The sequence below is a fragment of the Malaclemys terrapin genome, chromosome 23 (assembly GCF_027887155.1).
Source record: "Malaclemys terrapin pileata isolate rMalTer1 chromosome 23, rMalTer1.hap1, whole genome shotgun sequence".
Classification (NCBI taxonomy): Eukaryota; Metazoa; Chordata; order Testudines; family Emydidae; genus Malaclemys; species Malaclemys terrapin.
Window position 1 is genome coordinate 16,928,149 of NC_071527.1, and position 27,213 is coordinate 16,955,361.

Sequence of the window (27,213 nt, forward strand, 5' to 3'; positions counted from 1 at the left end):
GTCACCATCCAATGCCCATGGCACCCTCCACCGGCCGAGTGCAGGGAGGAGCCGAATGCCCGGGGAGGGCGGGGGGAATGTTGCACCTGGAAAGCGGGAGGCCCATGTGGGGGGGGGGGTTGGTGTTATGGGGGGGGTCTCAAGTGGGGCGTGGCTGTAGGTGCTGGGGCCACCAGACCTCAGCCTGGGCACTGACCCCGCCCCCATTCAATCTTTTGGGTTATGACGGGGAATGGGGGAGGCAGGCTGATCCCCATCCAGTCACTGCAGCAGCTGGTGGGGGGGGGCATGTTTGGGCTCCCCCCCCCATCATGCAGTGAGAAGGGTTGTGGGGGGGACACGAGCCCCTCCCCCAATGCTGCAACAGATACGGGGGGGGGCAATCGACCCCAGATAATGCAGCAGGGGAAGGGCTGACTATATCGACAAGCCCCCCCCCCAATGACACACCACACGGGGGGGTTGATATGTGCTGTACAGTCTTTATTATTACATGAGCACACGGTTGCTTTAGGACCCACGTGAGGGCTGGACACCGTGTCCCCCCCACACACAACACACCTGTGGGGCCCTCTCATATACATGGGGGCTGTGGAGTAGGAGGCAGCGGGAATCCCCCCCATAGCCAGAGTGACCAGGGGTTATAGCACCTTTCTCTGGGGGGGCGGTTATAAGGGATAATTTCCCCACCCCCCATCGTCCCCCCTCCTTGGTTATCACTTGACCCAGCCTAGGGAGGTACCGTTACTGGGGTTCCCCCCCCCTCAGCTCTCATTCTCCTGTCTGACCCACAGGCTGGAGAGAGGCCTGGGGACCCCTTTCTGTGAGGAGACCCCCCCCGCCAAGGCCTGGGGGGCGGGGTCTGCCACTGGGAAAGGCCCCCCCTGCTGGTCCCTCTGCGGGGGGGGTGCATGGGCCATGGGGGGGGGCATGTGAGTGTGTGTGAGCAGGGTGCCTACTGCATGCAGGGTCCATTAAGGCTTGGTTGGTGGGGCAATATGGGGGGGGGGGGGCGAGACAAAGATCCCCCCCCAATGGGCTGTGTAGGGCCCCCAACAGCTCGATTTGCTCTCAGGGCAGCACCGGGCATTTGCATAGCGAGAACCGTGCCCATGGGGGATGCCCCCACCAGGGCACATGGGGGGAGATTGGAGTAGCATCAGCACTGGGGGGGCACTGCCACGGCCCTGCTTTGATGACATCATCACACGGACAGGGCTGGTCTGATGACATCACAAACACGCGGGAGGAGGGATGGGGGTGGAGCTTGATGCCATCACCACAGTGCGCTAGGCACCTCGATGACATCACACAAGCAGCCATGGGTCGATGACATCATCATGCCAGCACAGTGGTGGGAGGGTGAGCTCCCCAGGCCGGGCCATGCCCTTGCAGCGCCACTGGCTGCCTGTTGATGACATCACCACCCACCTGATGATGCGACAGCTGCTGCTTAGTGACATCAGCGAGCCAGGCCCCAGTTTGGCTCTGGCCCGCTGGTTACCATGGTGACGTATAACCAGGGAGTGGCCAGGGGGCACTGAAATTCCCGCCCCCCCATCCCTGGAATCCGGGGACACGTTAACCCTTCCCTGACGGGGCCATGGCAAGGACCTGGGGCGCGGGGGCGGGGGGGGGGCAATCACAGTATTAACCCTTCAGTGTACGTGGTATTCTTGCGCGTATATATTATATATATATATATGTATAGATACTTTACACAGGACATGCCATTCACTGGGGGCATTACAATGGGGCGCTGCCTCCACTCCCCCGTGTCCATGGAGCTTAGAAACCAGGCGGGGGGGGGGGGGGAGTTCCTCCTGGCTCCGTGCCCCGCACCCCACTGATGGAAGCAGCTGTGACTAGAGGCGGGGGGGCGCTTTGTGTAACCCCATGCCGCCCTCTGCACAAAAACAGACCAGATTCCTTTTGGGGGGACGGCCGAGGGGATCCCGACCGTGTCTCCCAACATTCAGGGGCGTCCCCCTGTTTCCCTGCGGCGTGTACACTGCGGGGGGGCACCCTGCCCCCCCCCACTCCCCTCTTCTCAGTGCCCTGCCGCATTTTTCTCCACAACGGCAGGGGGCAGGACTTGGGGGGCAGGGCCCCTCCCCGCTGGCAGGATCACTCCCAGCGTCTTCGCCTCAGCCAAGCCCTTCCGGGGGGGGGCCAGCCCATTTTTGGCACCCAAGCAGGGGCCTTTGGGGGAGGAGGGCTTGGTTCGGGGCCCCAGGGTGGTGTGCTCCTCCACCACCTCCAGGATCAACTTCTCCTTGGGGGAGCCAGCCTGGTTCTGGGGGCCCTTGGGGGGCTGCCGGCCCTGGCCCCCCTCGACGTTCCTCTCCCACAGCCCCTGCCCGTCGGCAATCTCCTGGGGCTCCACCACCAGGGGCACGGGCCCGCGCGGCGCCCCCTCTGCCTCGCCCCTCCTGCCCTGCTCATATTCCTGCACCGGGCTCAAGGCTTTGGCCGGCGGCCGGGCGGGAGCGGCAAAGGCTTCTTCAGTCTGAACCCCCTGGTGCCTCCTGACGCCCCCCGCCGGGTCGCGGGGGCTGCCGGCCGCCTCAGCACAGGCTGGGCCTTCCTTGGCGCTTGTCTGGCCCCCGCCGGCCGGACCCGCCGCCTCCCCGGCTCCGAAGCTGAGGGCCGACTCCTGCCGGCCCAGCCGCCGGGCGGCCACTTGCCTGCCGGCCCCGTCGCCGGCCCCCGGGCTCTCGCCGTCCGACTCGACCAGGCTCTGCAGCCCGGCCTCGGGGTGGAATTCCTTGCGGTAGTCGGTGTGGGTCACCTCCAGGCTGTGTTTGCGCACGGCCCCCTTCTTCTCCGAGCCCAGGGGCGAGCCCAGCTTCTCGGCCGACTGCACCCGCTTGAGCAGGGGCGAGCGGGGTGGCTCGGCGCTCTTGGGCCGGGGCCGGCCCACGGGGGGGGAGGAGTGCAGCTTGGCGGGGAAACTCTGGGTGGTGTGGGAGCTGCCCACCGTGTGGCCGGGCAGCGGGGGGGGCGAGGACTGGGTGGGCGAGGGGGTGTGGGCCAGGGGCGACAGGGGGATGTTGCCGGCAGACTTGCAGCGGGCCGAGCGGTACTGGCGGTGCAGCTTGGGCGACAGGCCGTGCAGGGTGCTGGGCCGGATGTGGTGGGAGGAGGTGGCCGGGGAGTTCGGGGTGCTGGAGGCTGGGGAGCTGCTCTGGGACGAGGCGCCTGCAGAGAGAGGAGACCGGGAAGGGGGGTGAGATCCTGGACGGGGGCGGCTCGGATCCCTGGAGACCAGGGCCTCTGAGTTCCCCGAGGGGGGCAGTCCAGGGGGAGGACCCATCACACAGCCCCCCTCCCCATCCACAGCCTGATCCCCCTACATCCTGGGGGGCAGTCCTGGAGGAGCCCCCCCATGGCATACAGGCTGTGTTTCAGCCTGCTTGGGATCAGCAGAAGTGGAGAGAGCTCTCCCTGCCCCCCTCATTGCTGGAAGGACAGATGAGTGGGATGGGGTGGCCCCCCCAATGGATGGACGGACAGACGAGTGGATGGGGCGACCCCCTGATGGATGGATGGACAGACGAGTGGGATGGGGCAGCCCCCCCCAATGGATGGATGGTTGGACAGACAGATGAGTGGGATGGGGCTGCCCCTCCGATGGATGGACGAGTGGGATGGGGCAGCCCCCCCCCAATGGATGGACGGATGGATGGATGAGTGGGATGGGGCAGCCCCCCCCCCGATGGATGGATGGATGGATGGATGAGTGGGATGGGGCAGCCCCCCCCCGATGGATGGACGGATGGATGGATGAGTGGGATGGGGCAGCCCCCCCGATGGATGGACGGATGGATGGACGAGTGGGATGGGGTGGCCCCCCCCCCGATGGATGGACGGATGGATGGATGAGTGGGATGGGGCAGCCCCCCCGATGGATGGATGAGTGGGATGGGGCAGCCCCCCCGATGGATGGACGGATGGATGGACGAGTGGGATGGGGCGGCCCCCCCCGATGGATGGACGGATGGATGGATGAGTGGGATGGGGCGGCCCCCCCGATGGATGGATGGATGGACAGACGAGCGGGATGGGGCGGCCCCTCCAATGGATGGACGGACAGACGAGCGGGATGGGGCGGCCCCCCCGATGGACGGACGGACAGACGAGTGGGATGGGGCGGCCCCCCCAGTTCTCTTGGAGCACTCAGCTCACCCCATATCTCTGGTCACTGGCGCTTTGGGCCTGGATCCCCATCGCCCTTCTGCCCCCTGCCCACGGGCACCGGCTGATGTGGGGGCACAGTGCCTGGGCAGGGAAGATGGCCCTTGACAGACCCAGGGTGTGGGGGGGCTTGAACGGGGCTGGGGCGCCACCTGGTGGAGGGAGCAGCCCCTGCAGCCCAAGGACATCCCAGAGGTTTTGCCACCCCTAAGTCCAGCGGCAGTGGGGCACAACCTGACTCACAGACGCAGGAAGGTGGCTCTGAAGCCCCTCAACTCACCTGCACCCCCTTTTGGCATGGGGGCAGGGATGAGGAGGTAACAGAGACCCCCCCATGTCCCTGTCCCCCCCACTCCCTCCTGGTGATCCCTTGCCCCTGTGCTCTCCTGCCGTGCCCCCAGCCCACACCTGCTGTGCCCCCTCAGCCATGCTCCCTGCTCACCCCATAGTGCCCCACTCCCAGCCCACCCCAGTGGTGCCCCCACACCCTCTGCCCCCCAGTGCCCCCCCAGTGCCCCGCGCCCGGTACCGAGGTAGGCAGAGTCGGGGGTGGTGCGCAGGCTCTGGGTGGGCGAGCGGGCACTCAGGCTGTGGGTTGGCGAGCCGGGCAGGCTGTCACTGGAGGAGAGCGAGCGGCTGAGCGAGGAGAGGCTGCGGCTGGTGTGGAGCAGGTTGGCTTGTTTGGTGATCTTCCGGAAGAGCGAGCTGCGCTTCTTGCTGCGGGGGGGAGGGTCAGTGCTGGGGGGGGGTCCCCCTCATGTTTCCCCCACCCCAGTACCCCTTCCTGTCCTCCCTGCTCAGGCACCCCTTCCTGCCCTTCACCCCATCCCTCCCCCTGCTCCAGCACCCCTTCCTGCCCCAGCACCCCTCACCCCCCTTCCCGGCCCCCACTTCCTTCCCCCGGCCCCAGCACCCTCTCCTTTCCCCCAACCCTGCACCTCCTCCTGTGCCCCCCGCCCCAACACCCATCCTTCCCCCCAACCCTGGCACCCACCTCCTTCCCCCGGCACCCCTCCTGTCAACCCCAGCCCAGCACCCCCTCCTTTCCCCCCCCCGCACCTCCTCCTGCCCCCGTTCCCTTCCCCCTCTTCCCCCCCACCTTTCCTGCCCCTCCTTGCTGATGCTCCTCTTGTTCCTCCGCGCCATCTTGGATTTGTAGCTGCTCTTGCGGGCCGGCCCGACGCGGATGGATGTGTTCTCGAAGGGCGTCGTGGTCACCATCACCTTGTTCCCGCTCTGCCATGAGAGACAGGCCACGTGGGGAAGGGGCAGGAAACACCCCTCCATCCCCATTAGCCAAGGCCTGCCTCCGGCCGGGCCCTGTGGACAGCACCTGGGGACACAGCTGGGCTCCATGCCCCACGGTGGGGCAGGGGCTTGGCATCAGGTCCCTCTCCCAGCATGCTCTACTCCCTGGTGAGGTGCGAGGCCCTTTTCCCAGCATGCACCGTTCCCTGGTGAGGTGCGAGGCCCCTTTCCCAGCATGCACTGCTCCCCAGACCCCTTTCCCAGCATGCACCACTCCCCAATGGGGTGCAAGGCCCTTTTCCCAGCGTGCACTGCTTCCCAGGCCCTTCTCCCAACATGCACTGCTCCCTGGTGAGGTGCGAGGCCCCTTTCCCAGCGTGCACTGCTTCCCAGGCCCTTCTCCCAACATGCACTGCTCCCCAGACCGCTTTCCCAGCATGCACCGCTCCCTGACGCTTACCTTCAGGATGAGCTCTACCACCTCCGTGTGCACAAGCCCGTGCACGGGCTCCCCATTGACGTGGGTGATGAGGTCCCCGGCGCAGAGACCCGCCTCGTGGGCTGGGCCCCCCTCCTCCACGTGCTGCCGGACAGGAGGCAGGTGTCAGGGCTGGCCCATGCTGCTTACCCACAATGCAACGCCCCAACCAAAGATGCAGCACCTCCCCCGCCCAATGATGGTGTGAGGGCGGTACCCAGAATGCATTGCCCCCAGCCTTTCCCAGGATGCACTGCACCCTCAGGAAGGTGTGAGGTCCCTTACCCAGCATGCCCTGCCCCCAGGTGGGCACAAGACCCTCTGCCAGTATATCCTGCTCCCCTGTGGGGTGCAAGATCCCTTTCCCAGCATGCACTGCCCCAAGGATTTCCCAGCATGCACTGCCACCAGAGGGCACAAGGCCCCCCAATGCCCAGTCTGCATTGCCCCCCCATGGGGCACGAAGCCCCTCGCTCGGCCAGGCCGTACCCAGACGATGTGGTGGACGCTGTAGACGTCACTGTCGCCCATGTAGACGCGGATGGCGCGCAGCGTGAAGCCGTACTTCTTGCCGGAGCGCTGGATGGTGATGGGCGAGCGCAGGACGGTGACGGCAGGCGAGTAGTCGCGGCTCGGGGAGGAGTCCCGCGAGGACGGGTTCGAGGAGAGGGAGCGGGGTGACATGGGGCTGGCCAGGGGGGAGCTGGTGTGCTGCTCCACTGCAGAGAGACAGGGGCGTGTGAGACCAGCACGGCCCCGCCGGGGCCCTGCCGGGAGACCCAGGAGTCCTGAGCCCCAGTCTCCCTGCTCTAACCAATAGACCCCACTCCCCTCCCAGAGCCAGGGACAGAACCCAGGAGTCCTGCTGTCCAGGGCGCAGTACCTGTGGGGATCATGACGGCCAGGGCGGGGGGTACCTGTGGGGATCGTGACGGACAAGCTGGGGTGTCTGGGGAGTACCTGTGAGGATCATGACAGAAAGGCGGGGGGGTACCTGTGGGGATTGTGACGGACAGGCGGGGAGGTCCAGGGGGGTACCTGTGGGGATCATGATGGACAGGCGGGGGGTTACCTTTGGGGATCATGACGGACAGGCAGGGGGCGGGGGGTACCTGTGGGGATCATGACGGACAGGCGGGAGGGTCCAGGGGGTACCTGTGGGGATCATGACAGACAGGCGAGGGGAGGTTCAGGGGGGTACCTGTGAGGATCATGATGGACAGGCGGGGGGAGGTTCAGGGGGGTACCTGTGAGGATCATGACGGACAGGCGGGGGCAGTTCAGGGGGGTACCTGTGGGAATCATGACGGACAGGGCGGTGGCCGAGGCAGACTTGATGACCTTGCCCCCCACCCGGGCGCTGCGCCTCTCGCCCGCCGACTCCCCGGACAGCTGCTGGTGCCGGGCGCGCCGCAGCACCAGGTCGCTGGTGGCTTTGGGGGTCTGGGGGTCCGCCTCCTTCGGGGCCTGGGCATCGCCCCCCTTCACTCTATCGCCTGGGGGGAGAGACAGAGCAACGGGGTTGGGGGGCACGTGAGGGTCTCAGCCTCCTCCCTGTCACCCCTTCACCTCTCCATCCCACACAATGGTGGCACCATTACCCAGCATTCACTGCTCCCTCAGCAGAGATTTCAGGGCCCTTTCCCACAATGCACCTCTCTCTGCCCCCCCATCCGGTTAAGAAGGGCTGGTACCCACAATACACTGCCACCCCCAAGCTTTCCAGCCTGTTACCCAGAATGCACCTCCCCATGCTCTGCCTAGTTGGGTCAATGAGCAGGGGGCAATTACCATGGGGGAGGGGAAGTTCCCGGGGGGGGGGGGGGAGGGGATGCCACATTTAACGCTTTGCCTGGTTCCCCTCCCTCCTTCCCGGGAGCCCTGGGTCCTACCCACCAGCCTCAGCATCCCTGGGGGCAGCAGGGTCCCCGGCTGCCCCCGCGCTCCCTTCCTTTCCCTCGGCCTGGGGGGCAGCTGCGGGGCCCCCGTTCTCCCTGGCAGGGCCCCTGGCCCGGGGCTCGTCGTCGTCCTCCAGCGGCGCGGTGAAGCGGCTGGTGTCCATGAGCGCCGAGAAGCGGCGCCGGGCGCCCAGCGGGGGGCTCGACTCACTCTCTGGGTAGGTGTACTCCGAGGCCGAGAGGCGCTTCCTGCGGCACAGACATGGGGCGGGCAGGTGAGGCCCCAAGAGAGAGAACCCAGGAGTCCTGGCTCCCAGCCCCCTGCTCTAACCACTAGACCCCACTCCCCTCCCAGAGCTGGGGAGAGAACCCAGGAGTCCTGGCTCCCAGCCCCCTGCTCTAACCACTAGACCCCACTCCCCTCCCAGAGCTGGGGAGAGAACCCAGGAGTCCTGGCTCCCAGCCCCCTGCTCTAACCACTAGACCCCATTCTCCTCCCAGAGCTGGGGAGAGAACCCAGGAGTCCTGGCTCCCAGCCCCCCCGCTCTAACCACTTGATCCCACTCCCCTCCCGGAGCCAGCCTCTGCCAGAAGGTCTCCTGGACTGGTCCAGCAGGGGGCGCTGCAGGCTGGGATGAACTGGGGTTTCTGGGGGAGAGCCTGCCCAGCCCTCTCCTGCCCCCCCTCACACCTCCAGGGAGCCCCCCCATCACAGCTCCGGGACCCCCCCACTCACAGCTCCGGGGAACCCCAGTCACCCCCCTGTGGAGCCCCCCCACTCACAGCTCTGGGTAGCCCCCCTCAGTCACCGCCCCCAGTCACCCCCCTGTGGAACCCCCAGTCACCCCCCGTGGAGCCCCCACTACTCACAGCTCCGGGGAGCCCCCAGTCACCCCCCCGTGGAGCCCCCCCGCACTCACAGCTCCGGGGAGCCGCTGCGCCAGCTCTTGTCCCGCAGGGTGAAGCTGCCCAGGCTCTCACGTTTGCCGAGTGCCTCGTCTTTGTGTTTGTTGCTCTGGTCCCGCTTGGGGACGCCCGGGCCCTTGGGCTCGTGCTGGGAGAGGTGCTCCATGCTGCTGTACACCTGGGGGGGGCAAAGGTCAGGGGGGGCGCCGCCAGCCCCACGGATCCCACGCGCCCGCAGCCCCATGGCTTGCACACGGCCCCAGCCCCACGGCTCGCACCCGCGCTTCCAGCCCCATGGCTCGCACACGCGCCCCCAGCCCCATGGCTCGCACACACTTCCAGCCCCACAGATCACACACACGGCCCCAGCCCCATGACTCACACACATGCCCCCAGCCCCACGACTCGCACACACTTCCAGCCCCACAGCTCGCACACGCGCTTCCAGCCCCACGGATCGCAAACACACCCCCAGCCCCATGACTCGCACACACTTCCAGCCCCACGGCTCGCACACACTTCCAGCCCCACGGATCGCACACACGCCCCCAGCCCCACGACTCGCACACGGCCCCAGCCCCACAGATCGCACACGCGCTTCCAGCCCCACGGATCGCACACACGCCCCCAGCCCCACGGATCGCACACGGCCCCAGCCCCACGGATCGCACACACTTCCAGACCCACGGCTCGCACATGCACTTCCAGCCCCATGGATCACACACACGCACCCACAGATAACACACGTGACCCCAGCCCCACAGATCGCCAGCCCACAGACCTGGCCCCACAGATACAGCACCCATTTATCCAAGCCCAACAGCTCACACAGGTTCCATGCATCACACACACAAACTCATCCCACACAACCACTGCCCCAGGCGCCCCAGACTGGCCAGCCCTTTGCCTTCGGTGTTACGCGGTCCCACCTTGCTGAACCTGGGGGAGCAGGACGAGAACTGCCGAATTTCCACCGGCTCATCCTCCGTCGTGTCGTCCTCGTCGTAGGAGTTGATGTGGTGGTACTTGTCCGAACGAGCTGGAGGGGGAAGGGAGATAGTAATAAACAGCCCCTGTGCGCCACCCCAGAGGTGGCTGCATCTCAACACCAGATGAGGGGTCCCCGTATACACAGCCCCCCACCCTACCCCAGAGATGGCTGCATCTCAGTGTTGGACGAGGGGCCCCTGATCCTGCCATTCATTCCCAGCTGCTCAAGTGGCCCGCCCGGACACAATGAGTTTGCAGGCTCTCAGCAGGCCGGGGGCCCATGGCACATAACCCCGTCACCCGACTGGCGTTAATGGGAACCCAGGGGGACTAGGGACTGAACAGGGCATGGAGACCAAAGTCCCTTCTGCCCCCGGCCAGAGATGCTGCCTGTGGGCCTGGAGTGTGGGCAGCTTGCCCGGCCACTGACTAGGCCGAGAACATCAGACCCTAATCTCCTTTAAAAGAAATGGAAAGCAACACCCCCTGGTGGCAGCATGGAGGATTGAACACCCCTACTCTGCCAGAGCCGGGGAGAGAACCCAGGAGTCCTGGCTCGCAGCCCCCCCCTGCTCCAACCACTAGACCCCACTCCCCCCCCCCCCAGAGCTGGGCCATAGAACCCAGGAGTCCTGGCTCCCAGCCCCCTGCTCTAACCACTAGACCCCACGCCCCTCCCAGAGCTGGGGATAGAACCCAGGAGTCCTGGCTCCCAGCCCCCCTGCTCCAACCACTAGACCCCACTCCCCTCCCAGAGCCGGGAGAGAACCTGAGCCCCCAGACCCATGGTTCTAGATACACAAGTCTCTTGAGTCCCCATTCCCTGAGCTCTGGACCCCAGGCTGGCTCATGCTTCGGCCATGGCGGGCTGCCCGGGCTGTGCCCGTGGTGGGGAGGGGGTGGCAGGAGCGGGGGGGGGCACTTGCTGTCGAAGTAGCTGGTGTCCTCCTCCGACTCCAGGTGGGGGATGAACTCGGCCTTGTGGCGCAGCAGCCCTGCCCAGTCGAGCTCCTTGAAGAAGTTGTGTTGCTTCACCTCGAACGCGCCACCTGTGGAGACAGACCCCCGCCGGGCGTCAGGGAGGGGAGGCCGGAGAGCGGGGCCCTTCGCTGGGGGCGGGCAGGGGGAGGCCGGGCCCATGGCTGCTGGGCACCACACGGCTGTAATGGCCAAAAGGCTGCAGCAGGTCCATGGTGAGATGCTCGTGGCCCCGAGCCCGAGTCCCCATCCCCAGCTGGGCCCCGTGGGGGGGGGGGGGGAAACGTCTTACCGGCCCCCAGGCGGACGAGCGGGTCGGTCTGCAGCAGGCAGGAGATGAGGTGTTGGGCATCCGCGGGCAGGGCCTCCTCCCCATCCGGCCACAGGATGTCGTCTGAGAATGGGGGCGGGGGGTTAGATGGGGGCAGAGCTGGACCCCAACTCAGCCCCACCCCCGACTCTTCCCCCCCACACTCAGCCCCTCCCCTGACCCTTCCCCCCAAACTCAGAGCCTCCCCCAAACTCAGCCCCACCCCGACCCTTCCCCCCAAAACTCAAACTCAGCCCCACCCCCGACCCTTCCCACAAAATGTACATTGTCCCCTCCATGAACCTGCCCTCAAACTTCACCCCCCCCGGGGATGCCCGTGACCCCCTCCCCCCACGCCCCCACCTACCGCTGATGACCTGCCCGAAGAGCTCCTCGGGGGTGTCCCCGAAGAAGGGGACGCAGCCCACCAGGAACTCGTACAGGATGATGCCCATGGCCCACCAGTCCACCGGCTTCCCGTAGCCCTGCCGCAGGATCACCTCGGGCGCGATGTACTCGGGGGTCCCGCACACCTGCCCAGGGGGCACCCGTCAGTCCTCGGCCAGTGCCCCCGCCCCCGCTGAGCCCCCCTCCCCGTCAGTCCTCGGCCAGTGCCCCTAGCCCCCGCTGAGCCCCCTGTGATGAAGTGGGACTGTTCTTAATGTTTCCTCTGAATACTGTGTGGGTGCCTCAGTTTCCCCAATGCAGTTCTTAAGTCTCTAGGTGGTGGGAAAAGGCCAGTATGCATAAATCACGGGCACTTTGTGTCCCTGGCAACAAATGGCCGGGGCCCTTCCCCCCTGCAAGGAAATAGCTAAAGGTGAACAAAGAGATCAGGTGACCTCCTGGCCCGGGAAAGAGACAAAGGCCAGAGAAGGAGGGGCTGGAGGGGGTTTTAGTTTGGGGCTGGCTGGGGACGGGGAGTGAGGGCAGACGGGGGTGTCTGGCTCTCTGAACCCCAGAATGGACCCGGCTGAGGGGTCCCGTTCTCTGGACCTACAAGCTCTGTTTTAACCCGTATTCCGGTCAGCTAATAAACCTGTTTTACTGGCTGGCTGAGAGTCACGTCTGACTGCGAAGTGGGGGGTACAGAACCCTCTGACTTCCCCAGGACCCCGCCGGGGCGGCTTCGCTGTGGGAAGCGCACGGGGGGACATATGCTGAATGCTCCCAGGAGAGACCCAAGTGAGCGTCTTGCCCTGAAGACAGTCTGCTCCGCGGGAGAAGAGGCTCCCCGGAGTCCTGACTGGCTTTGTGGGGAGCAGTTCCAGAGCATCGCCCGGGGACTCCGTGACACCCCCCACCCCCCATCAGTCCTCGGCCAGTGTCCCCAGCCCCCCGCTGAGCCCCCCACCCCATTAGCCCCCAGCTAGTGCCCCCAGCCCCTGCTGAGCCCCCCACCCCGTCAGCCCTCGGCTGGTGCCCCCACTGAGCCCCACTAGCCCTGGCCTAATGCCCATCCCCTGCCTGATCCCCCCCATCAGGGGCCCCTGTAGCTCCACCCCATGGCCCCCCATCCCCTGCCCTGTGGCCTCACCTGCTTGTCCAGGAACTCGCGGGCGTCCTTCTCGATGTGGCCCTCGTACAGGTTGGTCGTGAGGCTCATCAGCCCCATCTTGGAGAGGCCAAAGTCTGTCAGCTTGATGTGCCCCATGGAAGTGATGAGCAGGCTGGGGGGACAGCGACAGGGAGCCCCTGAGAGCGGGGGCTGGGGAGCGGGATTCTGAGGCCCCCCCACCCCCTCCTGGGCCCCAGATCACCACATTGCATGGCCCATCCCCATCCTTGGGGGGAGCTGGGGGGGCCCCAGATGGGGCTGAGGGATGGAGATGAAAGAGCTGTGGAAGAAGCTGCCTCCTTCTGGGAATAGAACCCAGGAGTCCTGCCTCCCAGCCCCCCCGCTAGGCCCCACTCCCCTCCCAGAGCTGGGCAGAGCACCCAGGCGTCCTGCTCCCCGCCCCACTGGCTCCATACTTGTCGGGTTTGAGGTCGCGGTGGACAATGCCATAGTTGTGCAGATACTCCAGGGCCAGCACGGTCTCGGCGAAGTACATTCGCGCCAGCTCCACGGGCAGGGCCCCAATGTTCTTCAGCAGCGTGGCACAGTCCCCACCTGCCAGGGGAGCCAGAGAGACCCAGTTTACCCTGGGAGGAGGGTTCCCCTCATACCCCTAGAGCAGGGAGCTCCCCATTCTCGAGCCCTGTTGATGGTGGGATTCATGGAGCCCCAGGAATCTCGGCTTCCAGCCCCAATGTACTTAGATACTCCTGGGGGGATTCTGCACCACTGCGTGTGAACATAATTCATGTGCCGTGCATACTTTTATTTTTTTCCACAGAAAATAACTTCTGCTGGAAAGTTGCTGCCGTCCCACCTTTTGCCCACCAGAGGGCGCTGTGGTGCTAGACCAAAGCCGCCGCTCCCAGCCAGCCCCAGCTGCTGAGAGGGAAGAGAAATGTAGTGCCAGAGATATGGGGAGACAGACAGCATGGGGCACTTGGAGCTGCTGGGAGGTCACAGATAGGAGATCATAAGGGCTAGTCGGGGGAGGACAGGCTGGGGCAGGGGCTGAATGGGAGTGGAGGCATAGGGGGAAGGGGTGCAGGGCCACATGGGCGAAGGGGGATGGCTGAGCGGGGGCACAGAGACACATGGGGACAGGAGTGGTGCAGGGCCACATGGGGATGGGGGGAGGGGGTGTCTGAGCTGGGGTGGGGGGACACATGGGGACAGGGGCTGATGTGCTTGATGAATGGCAAAGGCCAGGGGTCAACCAGAAGGAAGCTCCCTAACAATCCCCCCGCCCCGCCCCCCAAAAAATATTCCATACTTTTCCCACCCATATCCAACAACCCTCCAAAGTTCACACCCAAGCTCCTTCCCAGCAATTACTTCCCTCTCCCTCAGCTCCTCCATTACCCCTGACTCCCCCGAGCCTTTGCACTGCTTCTGAGGGGTGCGGGAAATACGGTTCTGCACTGTAGTTTAAAGGAATTATTTCTCAGAGTTCTGTATTAATATGCCTAGTAAGGAATCTATTTGTCAAAAAACATTTCCTGACTCTTTTTTGTCGTCTGTATTGTTACAGACATACACGCTGAGAGGTATTTTGAAATAAATTACTAAAATAATTGAAACTGGCGTGATTATATTGTGTATTTTGACAAATGAACTATGCAGACTTCTGCAGAATTTTAAAATATTGTGTGCAGAATGTTAATTTTTTGGCGCAGAATGTTAATTTTTTGGCGCAGAATTCCCCAGGAGCAGTTAAAACAGCCTCTCGGTGATGTCGGGGTCTCACCGTGGGAAGCCTGTGCCGAGAGGATGTGAGGCAAGATGGCATGTCACAACATCGCCCCGGTGAAATGCAACACGGCTCTGTCACAACCCACCACCGCCCTGTCCCAAGACAACAGCACCCTGGCACACCACAGTGCCGACCCGTCATGCTACCGCACAAATCCACCCTGTGGGGACAAGACGCTGCCCCACAACGCCACCCTGCCACTCTAAACCCCGGCGCCGTTAGGACAGAACACGGCCCTGTCGTGACCCAGCAAGGCCATGTCCTGGCACGAGCGTTCCCTGGCCCGATCCCTGTCATGATGCAACATCTCCCCATCACGTCCCGTCGTTGCAATACAACTCCACCCAGTCGAGAGGCCACGCTGACCCTGCTCCGTCATGACTCAATGTCAACCCGTCCCAACACCCATCCCCCACGCATGACCCACCATCCCCACCTGTCAATTCCGTGTCAGCACAGCACAGTGCCGCCATGACACGGCATCGCCCCACTGCGCAATCAGCACCTCACACCGCACCACCCTGCAGAGCCAGCCCGGCACGACACACCGCCACCATGGCATGGCCACGCCACTGCGCAGAGAGGGCAGGTCACAGGATGACACCACCATGCTGGGAGGTGTCACATCGCTGTGCAGAAGGGGGCATGTCACGACACAACGCCACTGTGTGGTGACACGACACTGCTAGGCAGCTCCACCATGTCGCGACACCACCATGTTGTGACACAACACGCTACACCATCTCATCACAACACACTGCTAGGCAGCCCCACCACATCACAACACAACGCCACCATGTTGTGACACAACACACTGCTCCACCATGTCACGACACCACCATGTTGTGACACAACACGCTACACCATCTCATCACAACACACTGCTAGGCAGCCCCACCACATCACAACACGACGACGCCATGTTGTGACATGACACACACTAGCCACACACTGCATGGGCAGCGGAGCCAGTTTCAGGGCTGCTGTTGGTGTCCCCTCCCAAGGTGGGCCGGGCTGTGGCCCCCCCACCCCTGGGCGTGCCCGCCCTGCTCCCCCCCAGCTCCAGAAGTGCCCCCCTCCCACCCCAGGCATGCCCTCCTGACCCCTTAGCTCCAGAGGTGGCTCCCCCAGCCCCAGGTGTGCCCCCCATTCCCCCCAGCCCCCGGCGTGTCCCCCCAGCCCCAGGCATGCCCCCCATTCTCCCCAGCCCCAGGCGTGCCCCCCGAGCCCCAGGCGTGCCCCCCCAGCCCCAGGCGTGCCCGCCGTACCTTCCACGTACTCCATGACCATGCAGAGGTGGCGCTTGGTCTCGAAGGAGCAGAACATGCTGACGACGAAGGGGTTCTCGGCGAAGGTGAGGATGTCCCGCTCCACGAACGCCTGCTGGATCTGGTTCCGCAGAATCAGGTTCTGCTTGTTGATCCTCTTCATGGCAAAGCGCTGCCGCGTCTCCTTGTGCCGCACCAAGTACACGGCCCTGAAACCCAGCACAGGCTCGGTCCGGCCCCGCCCAGCCGCCGGGGCCAGGTGAGGACCCAGGAGTCCTGGAGCCAACCCCCCACCCCCCAGCTCTAACCTCTCCCCTCCCAGGGCTGGCGCGAGAACCCAGGAGTCCTGGAGCCAACCCCCCACCCCCCAGCTCTAACCGCTCCCCTCCCAGGGCTGGCGCGAGAACCCAGGAGTCCTGGAGCCAACCCCCCAACTCTAACCGCTCCCCTCTCAGGGCTGGCACGAGAACCCAGGAGTCCCGGAGCCAACCTCCCACCCCCCAACTCTAACCACTCCCCTCCCAGGGCTGGCGCGAGAACCCAGGAGTCCTGGAGCCAACCCCCCAACTCTAACCGCTCCCCTCCCAGGGCTGGCACGAGAACCCAGGAGTCCCGGAGCCAACCTCCCACCCCCCAACTCTAACCACTCCCCTCCCAGGGCTGGCGCGAGAACCCAGGAGTCCTGGAGCCAACCCCCCAACTCTAACCGCTCCCCTCCCAGGGCTGGCGCGAGAACCCGGACTGACACCCAGTCCTCCCCCACTCTAACTGCTCAACCTCACTGCTGCCTCAGAGCTGGGACAGAACCCAGGAGTCCAGAGTTCTCCCTTCCCCCCTCAAATTCTCTGTGAGCCTGGGGGCGGGTTTGGGGATGCTGATCCCTTCCACAGAGCAGTGGGGCTGTGAGGGGAGGAGCCAAATCTCTCCTGCCTCCCCCTGACCCCCAAGGGATGCAGACCACGGCCCCGGGTCAGGGTTCAACCCCTCCCTCAACACTCTCTCACCCATAGGCTCCATTGCTAATAAGTTTGATGGTTTCAAAGTCCCCTTCTCCGGGCGGTTTCTTGTGTTTCAGGGCAGCTCCCCGGCCCTGGAATAAATCACACGCATCACTGAGGGTAGGGGTGGGAAAGAGGGAGCTCCGACCCCCCAGATCCAGCCCCCATGTCAGCCCTCGGGCCCCACCAGCTCCCAGCCCCCTGCTCTAACCACTAGACCCCACTTCCTCCTAGAGCACCGGGTGCCTGGTGTTCCCATTCTGGGCTAAAGCCAGGTGGGGCAGCCTGGGGCAGCATTTGTGCGTGTAGCTGTGGGGCTGGGAGTCCCTGGTGGAGTGGGTCTATGGGGTGTGTTGTTTCTGGGTCTGTGTATGCGTGTCTGTGTCCAGTGTGTCTGTGTGTTGCTTCTGGGGTTGTGTATCTGTGTGTGTGTGTGTTATTTCCAAGTTGATGGCTCTGTGGGGAGTGTAGTGTTTCAGATGTTGTGTGTCTGTGAGGGAGGTGGCTCCGCAGGGAGTGTGAGTGTGTTTGTGTGTGTCTGGGGTGGGTTGTATTGTTCCTGGGGTTGTGTGTGTCTGCGGAAAGTGTGTGTCTCTTCATGTTGTTTCTCAGGCTGTGTCCTTCTGGGGTGTGTGACCGTCGGCAGCGTTTGCGTGTTGTTTGTTTCTGGGGCTGTGGCATGTGTGTCCGTGGGGAGTGTTTCTGGAGTTGTGTGTCTCAGCAGGGGTGTTGTTTTGGGGGTCGTTTCTCTGGAGCTGTGTGATGGTGGTGAGTGTGTGTGTCTCACAGGTTGTGTGGGTTGATTCTGGGGTTGTGTCCCTCTAGCCTTGTGTGAGTGTGCTGCATGCTGGACTGTGTGTGTCTGGGGTGGACTGTGTTGTTTTGAGGGTTGGTTCTCGGAGGGGGTGTGACAGGGAGGTGTGTGGGTGCCTCTTGGGTGAGTTGTGTGTGCTGTTTCTGGGGTTGTGTCCATCTAGGTGTGTGTGATTATATTGCACACCAATCTGTGTGTATTTCTCTGTAAACCTGTACGGGAGCGTGCGGGTGTCTGGGCGTTGTGTGGCTGTGTGGGAGTGCGGTTGTGTTGCCTCTGTTGTGCGTTCGTATCTCTGGGTGGGCAAATGCCCTGTGCCATACTGCCACCCAGTGGGACCCAGCGGGATGGCGCCCATTACAGCACCTCAGGCCAGGGCACGGGGGCGGTTCTGACACACACAAGGGCTGTTCCAATCCCCTCCACAAGGGGGCAGTGGGATGGTGAGTCCCCCATCAGTAGAGACCCAGAGCTGTGGGGCACCAGCCCCAGCCGTCACATGCTGCCCACCCCCAATGGCTCGGAGCCCTGATGGCCGCGTGCTGTCTGCAAACCTGGGGGCGGGGACTTACCTCCATGAACTCGTCTGTCTCGGGCGTGTTGGATCCACCGCTGTCGTGTTCCTCCAGATGCACCATGTCTGGGGAGAAACACGGACTGAGGAGAGGGGTCACGGGAGCCCCCAAGTAACGAAGGAAGGGCAATGCGGGCAGCCACACACACACACACACACACACACGGACACATGCACAGGGATAGACAAGGCAGTCCCAGACAAGGCAGGCGCGTACACACATGTGCATGCTAACATGAATGTAGTCACGTGTAGGCCCACACACAGATACACGCATGCAGTCGTACAGGCACACACATGTGGCTGCAAACACACATGCAGTCATACATACACATATGCAGTCACATATATGCATATAGACATATGCACAGAGTTGCAAATACATGTATGTCTTCGGACACCCATGTGAATGCTAACACACATGTAGTCATAGAAATGCAAGCACAGACGCATGCCTGCTAATGCACAGTCACACACGCACATGCAATCACACACACACGTGTATGCTAACATGCACAGTCACACACCAATGTGCAACACACACGTGCCTGCTAATACACATGCAGTCACACAGCCACATGCAATCACACACACACACGTGTATGCTAATACAAAAATGATAATACACAATCACACACCAATGTGCAATTACACACACATGTGCCTGCTAACACACATGCAGTCAAGCAGCCACGTGCAATCTTACACATGTGCAGTCACACCCCAATGTGCAACAACACACACACACATGCAATAACACACACAGGAATGCTAATACACACAGTCACACACTCACCTGCAGTCACACACACGTGCATGCTAAGACGCACGCAAACACCCACATGCCATCACACACACTTGTGCAATGCCAACACGCATGCAGTCACAGCCACCCATGCTCACCAGCACAGGCCTGGCCACAGAGGGCACCGGTCCCCGTGCCCCTCTCCCCTGCCGGGGTTACCTGTGAAGGGGTCGCGGGTGAGGCCCAGTTGGCTGATGATGTAGCGGGGAATGTCCGTCTTCATCAGGTGTCCCTCCTTGGCGTGATCCTCAGCCGCCTCCAGCAGGTGGTAAAACTCCTCGGGGTTAAACTCCTGCAAGACGCCGGCACGGCCACCAGCCCCATCACTAACGGGCAGGCGGGGGGGGGGGAGGGCACACCCCCATATAGAGACCCTGCGGGCTCGGGAGACACCCCAGGGCTGCCCTTGTGTCCGAGAGCAGGCACTGGGGGGGGGGTGCCCCAACTATAGATCTGCACGCAGGGCGGGCGGTTACCAGGTCAGCGAGCAGGATGGAAGCGGGGCACTGGCATACCAGGGACTGCCAGCAGGGGCACAGCAGGTGTGGTGCCCTTGTTTGCATCAGTCTGTATGGGCGTATCGGGGCGTGTGTGTAAGTGAGTGTGCATCAGGCATTTCTGTGCGTGTGTGTATCAGGTGTTTGTGCCTTTGTGTGTTTCAGGGGTGTGTGGGGTGTGTGTGTGTCAGGTCAGGCCTTGCAGGCATTTGTGCACATCTGTGTTTGGGGGGGGGGGGTGTTGATGTGTCTCTATGTCCATTTCAGGTATTTGTGCGTGTCTGTTTTAGGTGTGTGGGGGAGGGTGTATTTGTGTTTCAGGGATTTGGACGTGTGTTGGCGTGTGTGTCTGTTTCAGGTGGGTGGGAGTGGGTGTCAAGTGTGTGGGGGTGTATTTGTGTTTCAGGTGTGTATGTGTGTTGGGATGTGTAGCATGCCAAGGTGGGTGAGGAAATATCCTTTATTGGACCAACTTCTCCTGGTGAGAGAGACAAGCTTTCGAGCTACACAGAGCTCTTCTTGTGTGTGTCGGATGTTGGGGGGGGGTTTGTGTCTCAGGTGTCTTTGTTTGTGGATGTATTTTGGGTGTTTGTCAGGGGACTCTCTCTCTCTCTCTCTCTCACACACGCACACACACAGAGCTGTGTCCTTTGTCTCCGTCTCAGAAGCTGCCGGACCCTCCCCCTGGGTCTCCCCGCCCCACGTCCCTGGGCGAAGCGGGGGTCACACACTGCTTGGCGAGTTAGACAGCTGAGGCTTTCGGGGTGCAGGGCAGAGGGGCTACCTACATCCCAGCTGGAGGATGTCTCTGCCTGTCTCTGTTGCCATGACGGCCCTCTAGCAACTGGGCAGCGATGGCTGTTGCCACAGCAACAGGCCGCACCAGCAACCTGCCTTGGCCAATGCCACACCGCTCCCTGCTGCCAGCTTGCTCGCCATTGGGCCAAGGCAGCAGCCCAATCACTGGCCAGCACAGCTGTTGTCAGGGCGACCGGCTGGGTGCCATCCGATTGGCTGGCATGGGTGATCCAAGCTGCCAGGTTTGGGGATGGCTATGGGGGGAACATAGAGAGGTAGGGGCAGGCTGGGGGTGTGAGTGGGGGAACTGGGGGGCAGGCACAGGGGGGATGGGGACAGGCACAGGACTCCTGGGTTCTCCCCCTGGCTCTGGGGGACGAGCTGGGGGTCTAGGTGTTTAGAGCAGGGGGCTGGAAGCCAGGACTCCTGGGTTCTCTCCCCGGCTCTGGGAGGGGAGTGGGAGTTAGGGGGCAGAGTAGTGGGGCTGGGAGCCAGGACTCCTGGGTTCTCTCCCCGGCTCTGGGAGGGGAGCAGGGGCTAGTGGTTAGAGCTGGGGCTTGGCATAGGGTTAGGGTTAGAGCAAGGATGCTCGCAGCACGGCACTCTGACGGGCAGCAGGGCTGGGATCTGGGTGTCCCAGAGGAGAGCCCCAGCCCCTAGCGTGGGGCGCAGCAGAGTGGGGGGCTCCTGCCCGCCCTCACCAGGCACTCCAGGAGCCGCGCCGGGCGGGAGATGATGATCAGCAGCTTCTTCACCAGCTGGGTCACGAAGGCGACTTCCAGGCTCTCCGAGCGCTCGTACGCCTGGGGGGGGGAGATGAGAGGCAGCCCATGCCGGCCCTATGTCCTGGGCCTGCCCTCCTGCCCCACTCCACTCGCATCATCCCCAGGGCCCTCATCGTGTCCCCCATCACCCCACTTCCCAGCACCCTCCTGCTCCCATCGCATCCCTCTGACCCCCCGTCCTACCCCTGTTGCCCCACCCTGCTCCCGTCACAGCCCCACTGCCCCATCACCCCCCAGCCCGCTCCCGGCACAGCCCCACTGCCCCATCACACCCCAGCCCATTCCCGTCACAGCCCCACTGCCCCATCACCCCCCAGCCCGCTCCCGGCACAGCCCCACTGCCCCATCACCCCCCACCCCGCTCCTGTCACAGCCCCACTGCCCCATCACCCCCCAGCCCGCTCCCGTCACAGCCCCACTGCCCCATCACCCCCCAGCCCGCTCCCGTCCACACCTGCTGGCAGCCTCTCCCCCCACTCACGTCCTGCAGCAGCTTCTCCATGTTCTCCTGCAGCTCGTAGAAGTAGATGCTGGTGATCAGCCCCTCGCGGGCCTTGGCCAGGCAGTCCCGGGCCAGCTCGATCACCTGGTGGTGGATGAAGCTGAGTGCCCCGTCGGCCAGGGGCAGCACGCTCTCCGGCTCGAAGGCCGTGATGAAATCCTGCAGCTTCTCCTCCATCTGCGCCGTGGCCTGGCCGGGGGCAGGGATGGGGAGACTCTACTGAGCCGGCACCGGGGGGGGGGAGTTTACCCCAGAGACCAGACTGCTCTGAGCAGGAACCCCACTGCCCTCCCTGAGCCAGGGCAGAACCCAGGAGTCCTAGCTCCCAGTCCCCTGCTCTAACCACTATTCCCCACTCCCCCCTTCCCCAAGACAAGATGGAACGAAGGCGTCACCTGGCCTGTCGCAACCCAACCTTGGCTAGACCCCCCAGACCTCTGTCTCTTGGTCCCAGGGGTGAACGAGACCCTGAGGGGAATGGGGGGCGGGGTCCCCCCTCCGACCCCCCCGGGATCCCCCATGGAAACCCCGGAGAGAACAGGCAGCGGTTGTACAGTGTTTCGCCACCAGAGGGCTCCCTTCCCAAAGGAAACCCCCCCCCCAGGGTTCGGCTGGACACCCCCACCCGGGAGGGGGGGTGTCCTGGGGTCCTGCTCAGCCCATCCTGCCTGACTCCCCTTGCCCAGAGACTCACAGCTGGGAGCTTTGCCCACAGGCACTGCAGGGACCTCGCAGGCCTCCCCGCTGGCGAATCCCACACCAGGACACAGGGCTGCCCTGCTGCCCGGGCCCCCACCCTGCTGTACCCCTGGGCCCCCGCTCGCTGGACTCTGCCAGGCCCCCAGGCCCCCACCCTGCTGCACCCCTGGGCCCCTGCTCGCTGGACTCTGCCAGGCCCCCAGGCCCCCACCCTGCTGCACCCCTGGTCCCACACCCTGCTGCACCCCTGGGCCCCCGCTCGTTGGACTCTGCCAGGCCCCCGGGCCCCCACCCCTGCTCCCTGGGCCCTTGTCCCCTGTGATGCCCTCAGGGCCTGTTCCCTCCCCCCCCCCCGCATACCTTGGGGAACCGTTCCTTGTACACATGGTTCATCATCACTATCTCGTTGTCGTAGGAGGAGGGGGAGCGGCCCGGGCTGCAGGACAGGGAGGGGGGGGAGGAGTCACTTGGTGTTCCATCTCCGTGCCCCCCCCACGCCGTGTTTCCCCCCAGTGCCTCCCGCCTCCCAGAAACCACCCAACCGGCGCTGAGATGCAGCCACCTCTGGGGTGGAGACCTGGGAGCTGTTACACCAGAAAGGCTTTGCACAAGGAAGAGCGCCCCCTGCTAAGCCCCTGATCCCTCTCCTGATCACCCTGCTGGGGAACTGGGGTCAGCACTGGCTTTGAGAGGAGAGCGCCCCCTCCTGAGCCCCCACTTCCCGCAGCACAGCACCCGCTAGCACCTCACTGGGGCCAGCATCGACTGCTGGGGGAGGGCGCCCCCTGCTGAGCCCCTTGCCCCTGCAGTGGACAGATTTCCATTGTGACCCCAGCCCCAGGGGAAGGGAACAGACGCTGGGGGAGGGGGAGTCCGGAGGGGATGGGGGCGTCCCCTCTGCTCCTGCAGTACCTGAGGCTCCGGGACCGGGGGCGCACGGCGGGGGAGCGGCGCCCCCCATCGTCGTCCGTGATGCTCTCGGTGCTGCCGAAGTGCTTGGAGAGGAAATGCAGCTCGTCCATGGTGGGCTGGTAGGGCAGCTGGTGCAGCCGCTCCTGGGATGAGCAGGACGACTAGGGAGGGAGAGAAAGAGGAGGGTTAGGCAGGGACCCGGCACTGAGGTGCAGCCACCTCTGGGGTGGGGCGTGTCAGGTAATTAATCGCCGCTTCGGAGAGGAAGTGAAAGAGACTCCCACGCCCTATTAGAACTGCAGCACAGCGCCCCCTAGTGCTGCACCGAAACCAGCCCTGACAGAGTGAGGAGAGCGCCCCCTGCTGACTCCCCGCCCCGCTCCCTGCAGCGCCGCACTGGGCCAGCATTGTGTGGACGCGCCGGCCGGCCCTACCCGCCCGTCTGGGGGGTCGACACTCACCGACACGGTGGAGCTGGGCGTGTTGGTTCCATATCCGGATGAGGGAAGGGAAGCCAGAGACCAGCGGCGCCCGTCTGCCCTGAGGGGACCAAACAGCGGAGGGTGAGGGGATTCAGGCCAGGGGGATCCGGTCTAGTGGGGATCCAATCTCCAGAGAGCAGTGAGGGCCTCGGCCCCGTCCAGCCCAGCTGCCCCCATGCCATGGGCTTGGAGCTGCTGCCTGGCTTGTGGGATGGGGGAGAACGGGGCTGAGCAGAGATGCCAGGCAATGCCCCACCCGAACAGCTACATGGGGACCCACACTCTGAGACCCGGGGGTTCCCTAAGGGCTCGGGGGTCACACACGGGGCCACTGGGAACGATGGCGGTGTTAATTAACTCCCCTCCCAGAGCCAGGTATAGGACCCAGGAGTCCTGGCTCCCAGACCCCCTGCTCTAACCCACCAGCCCCACTCCCTTCCCCGAGCTGGGGAGCGAACCCAGGAGTCCTGGCTCCCAGCCCCCTCACTCCAACCCACCAGTCCCCGCTCCCCTCCCAGAGCTGGGGAGAGAACCCAGGAGTCCTGGCTCCCTGGCCCTGTCCTGCTCACACTCCCTTCCTGGCTTTGGCCCAAGCCGGCTCCACCAGTCCCTCGCTCCGTCCCTGCGCCAGGGTGCATGGGGAAGGCACCATGCGGAGGGACAGAGACCTCGCGCCCCATGGGCCGGAATGGAGAAGGGAGCGGCACTTTCCACCAGTCGGTTCAGCCGAGGGACGCCAGGACCAGGAGGAGACGGCGCCATTTCTCCCCGGGCTCTTGGCAGGGGCTGTAATCAGAGCAGGGAGCGGCAGCTGCAGCCTCTTGCGTGGGCCAGGGGATCGGATGGGAGCCAGGACTCCTGGGTTCTCTCCCCAGCTCTGGGAGGGGCGTGGGGTCTAGTGGTTAGAGTGGGGGGGCTGGGAGCCAGGACTCCTGGGTTCTATTACCAGATATAGGAGGGGAGTAGGGTGTAATGAGTACAGCGGGGGGGAGGGGCTGGGAGTCAGGACTCCTGGGTTCTCTCCCCAGCTCTAGAGCCAGTTCAGGCTTTGGTGTTTTGTGCTGAGGCTGCTGGCGGGTGGGAGGGTGTCGATTAGCTGTGGAGGGAGAAGGTTGTTTATGGTGAAGACACCTGGGAACTGGGCTGAGGCCCGGTAAACTCGTTCCACTCCCCGAAGACTGGCACCAAGGGGGCGGCGCAGCCCTTACCTGCGCGAGGTGGTGAAGGAGAAGTGGGCGGGTGCATTGGGGGAGAAGTTCCTCGGGCTGTCCAGGGGGCTGCTGCCTGCGAGGGAGAGGGAGCAGGGGACGACAGACAGACATAGAGCATGTTAGGATCCCCCGATGGATAGCATCCCAGCGCTGCCACCAACACCAAATGCTTCCCCCATAGAGGGCAGAGCCACAGGGGGTGGACTACATTGTTATTGGCTGCTGTTCCCACTTCCTCCCAAGAGCAGCCAATGGGGTGGAAGGCAGTAATACTTTTGTAAGCTTTAATAGACATGTTGTAACTTTTGTAAGCCTAAATTCATTACAGCAGGTCATAAAATCATAGAAGATTAGGGCTGGAAGGGACCTCAGGAGGTCATCTAGTCCAGCCCCCTGCTCAAAGCAGGACCAATCCCCAGACAGATTTTTGCACCAGATCCCTAAAAGGCCCCCTCAAGGACTGAACTCACAACCCTGGGTTTAGCACGCAAGCCACTGAGCTATCCCTCCCCTAATGTCAGGCAAAGTTGCTGGCGGTTGGAGAAAGTGGTGATGGGGGCATGAGAAAGAGATGGATGGATGCAGAATCCGTCCATGGACAGACAGCTGTATTAGCAGATAGATAAATGGATGGATGGATGGATGGATGGATGGATGGATGGATGGACTGACAGAAGAATGGACAAATGGATAGACTGATAGATAGATGGGCAGAAGGCTAGATGGGGAGATGGATTGGAGATGGATGAATGGATGGATGATCTGAAAGATAGAAGAATGGATGGATGGACTATAGTGAGGTGGACAGTGGATGGATGGATGGATGGATTGAAAGAGATGGATGGTTGGATGGATGGATTGAAAGAGATGGATGGAAGGATGGATGGATGGATGGATGGAGGACTCAGGAACGAATGACTGGCTAGAGTGATGGATGGATGGATGGATGGATGGATGGATGGATTGAAAGAGATGGATGGTTGGATGGATGGATTGAAAGAGATGGATGGATGGATGGATGGATGGATGGATGGATGGAGGACTCAGGAACGAATGACTGGCTAGACTGATGAATGGATGGATGGATTGAAAGAGATGGATGGATGGATGGATGGATGGATTGAAAGAGATGGATGGATGGATGGATGGATGGAGGACTCAGGAACGGACGACTGGCTAGACTGATGAATGGATGGATGGATTGAAAGAGATGGATGGATGGATGGATTGAAAGATGGTTGGATGGATGGATGGATGGATGGATGGATGGATTGAAAGAGATGGATGGAGGACTCAGGAACGAATGACTAGCTAGAGTGATGGATGGATGGATGGATGGATGGATGGAGGACTCAGGAACGGACGACTGGCTAGACTGATGAATGGATGGTTGGATGGATGGATTGAAAAAGATGGATGGATGGATTGAAAGAGATGGATGGATGGATGGATGGATGGAGGACTCAGGAACGGACGACTGGCTAGATTGATGAATGGATGGATGGATTGAAAGAGATGGATGGATGGATGGATGGATGGATGGATGGATGGATGGATTGACAGAGATAGATGGATGGATGGATGGATGGATGGATGGAGGATTCAGGAACGGACGACTGGCTAGATTGATGGATGGATGGATGGATTGAAAGAGATGGATGGATGGATGGATGGATGGATGGATGGAGGACTCAGGAACGGACGACTGGCTAGACTGATGAATGGATAGATTGACGCTGTGGTAAATGAATAGACAGGCGAACGGACGGACGGGCAGCCAGACACAAGGCCCCAGGGATGGAGCCAGACGCAGAGCTGGGCAGCCGTTGGCTGATGGGAGCAGCCCCGGGCCAGCGAGGGAAGGGAACTGCCCGTGGTGGGGGCAAGCGCTCCCCCTGCTGGCTATGGAGCAGCATGGCTGGGACGACGCTGGGTGGATGGAGTCCCGGGCTGGGGGAACTCACCGATGTGACCCGGGAGGGGGGAGTGGGGCCGCGGCAGCGTCGGGGACGTGCTGGTCAGGATCAGGCTTTTCCTGTTACTGGTTCGGCAGCTGCAGAGAAGGGAAAGAACAAGAGAAGGGGGAGACAGGACTCAGTGGGCCGGCTCGGGGGAAACGGGGTCTGACCCCAGTCCCAAAGCCAGCATGTGATCAAGGGAGTTTCAAGAGACAGCTCCCCTTCGGCGTCTTCTCGACCCCCTCTGGCCCAGGCCTAGAAACCATGAGCTCTGCTCCACTCCGCTCCCAGCACCGGGGAAAGAACCCAGGAGTCCTGGCTCCCAGCCCCTCCCCACTCTAACCACTAGCCCCCACTCCCTTCTCAGCACCGGGGAAAGAACCCAGGAGTCCTGGTTCCCAGCCCCCTCCCCACTCTAACCACTAGCCCCCACTCCCCTCCCACCACTGGAGAAAGAACCCAGGAGTCCTGGCTCCCAGCCCCTCCCTGCTCTAACCACTAGCCCCCACTCCCCTCCCACCACTGGAGAAAGAACCCAGGAGTCCTGGCTCCCAGCCCCTCCCTGCTCTAACCACTAGCCCCCACTCCCCTCCC

General features: G+C 63.1%; 1 protein-coding gene across 4 annotated transcripts in view; it reads right to left on the reverse strand.

Annotated features, from left to right (window-relative positions):
- Positions 1 to 462: 462 nt before the first annotated feature.
- Positions 463 to 27,213, reverse strand: part of MAST1 (microtubule associated serine/threonine kinase 1) — a 44,232-nt gene continuing 17,481 nt past the window's right edge. For 2 of the 4 annotated variants that reach the window (XM_054012424.1, XM_054012423.1), the window contains 25 exons: positions 26,626 to 26,714; positions 24,659 to 24,734; positions 23,430 to 23,508; positions 22,969 to 23,129; positions 22,417 to 22,492; positions 21,337 to 21,546; positions 20,772 to 20,873; positions 18,935 to 19,067; positions 17,969 to 18,036; positions 16,589 to 16,674; positions 15,585 to 15,793; positions 12,980 to 13,118; positions 12,543 to 12,675; positions 11,373 to 11,538; positions 10,988 to 11,089; positions 10,644 to 10,766; positions 9,657 to 9,766; positions 8,742 to 8,905; positions 7,820 to 8,070; positions 7,216 to 7,419; positions 6,413 to 6,642; positions 5,906 to 6,028; positions 5,297 to 5,433; positions 4,727 to 4,914; positions 463 to 3,201 (listed from right to left, as the gene is read on the reverse strand). In XM_054012424.1, coding sequence (XP_053868399.1) covers positions 2,051 to 3,201; positions 4,727 to 4,914; positions 5,297 to 5,433; positions 5,906 to 6,028; positions 6,413 to 6,642; positions 7,216 to 7,419; positions 7,820 to 8,070; positions 8,742 to 8,905; positions 9,657 to 9,766; positions 10,644 to 10,766; positions 10,988 to 11,089; positions 11,373 to 11,538; positions 12,543 to 12,675; positions 12,980 to 13,118; positions 15,585 to 15,793; positions 16,589 to 16,674; positions 17,969 to 18,036; positions 18,935 to 19,067; positions 20,772 to 20,873; positions 21,337 to 21,546; positions 22,417 to 22,492; positions 22,969 to 23,129; positions 23,430 to 23,508; positions 24,659 to 24,734; positions 26,626 to 26,714 — 4,510 coding nt within the window. In that variant the 3' untranslated portion in view covers positions 463 to 2,050. Of the gene's footprint in view, positions 3,202 to 4,726; positions 4,915 to 5,296; positions 5,434 to 5,905; positions 6,029 to 6,412; positions 6,643 to 7,215; positions 7,420 to 7,819; positions 8,071 to 8,741; positions 8,906 to 9,656; positions 9,767 to 10,643; positions 10,767 to 10,987; positions 11,090 to 11,372; positions 11,539 to 12,542; positions 12,676 to 12,979; positions 13,119 to 15,584; positions 15,794 to 16,588; positions 16,675 to 17,968; positions 18,037 to 18,934; positions 19,068 to 20,771; positions 20,874 to 21,309; positions 21,547 to 22,416; positions 22,493 to 22,968; positions 23,130 to 23,429; positions 23,509 to 24,019; positions 24,101 to 24,658; positions 24,735 to 26,625; positions 26,715 to 27,213 lie in introns of those variants that run through there. The other 2 variants (XM_054012422.1, XM_054012425.1) reach the window with 2 other exon arrangements.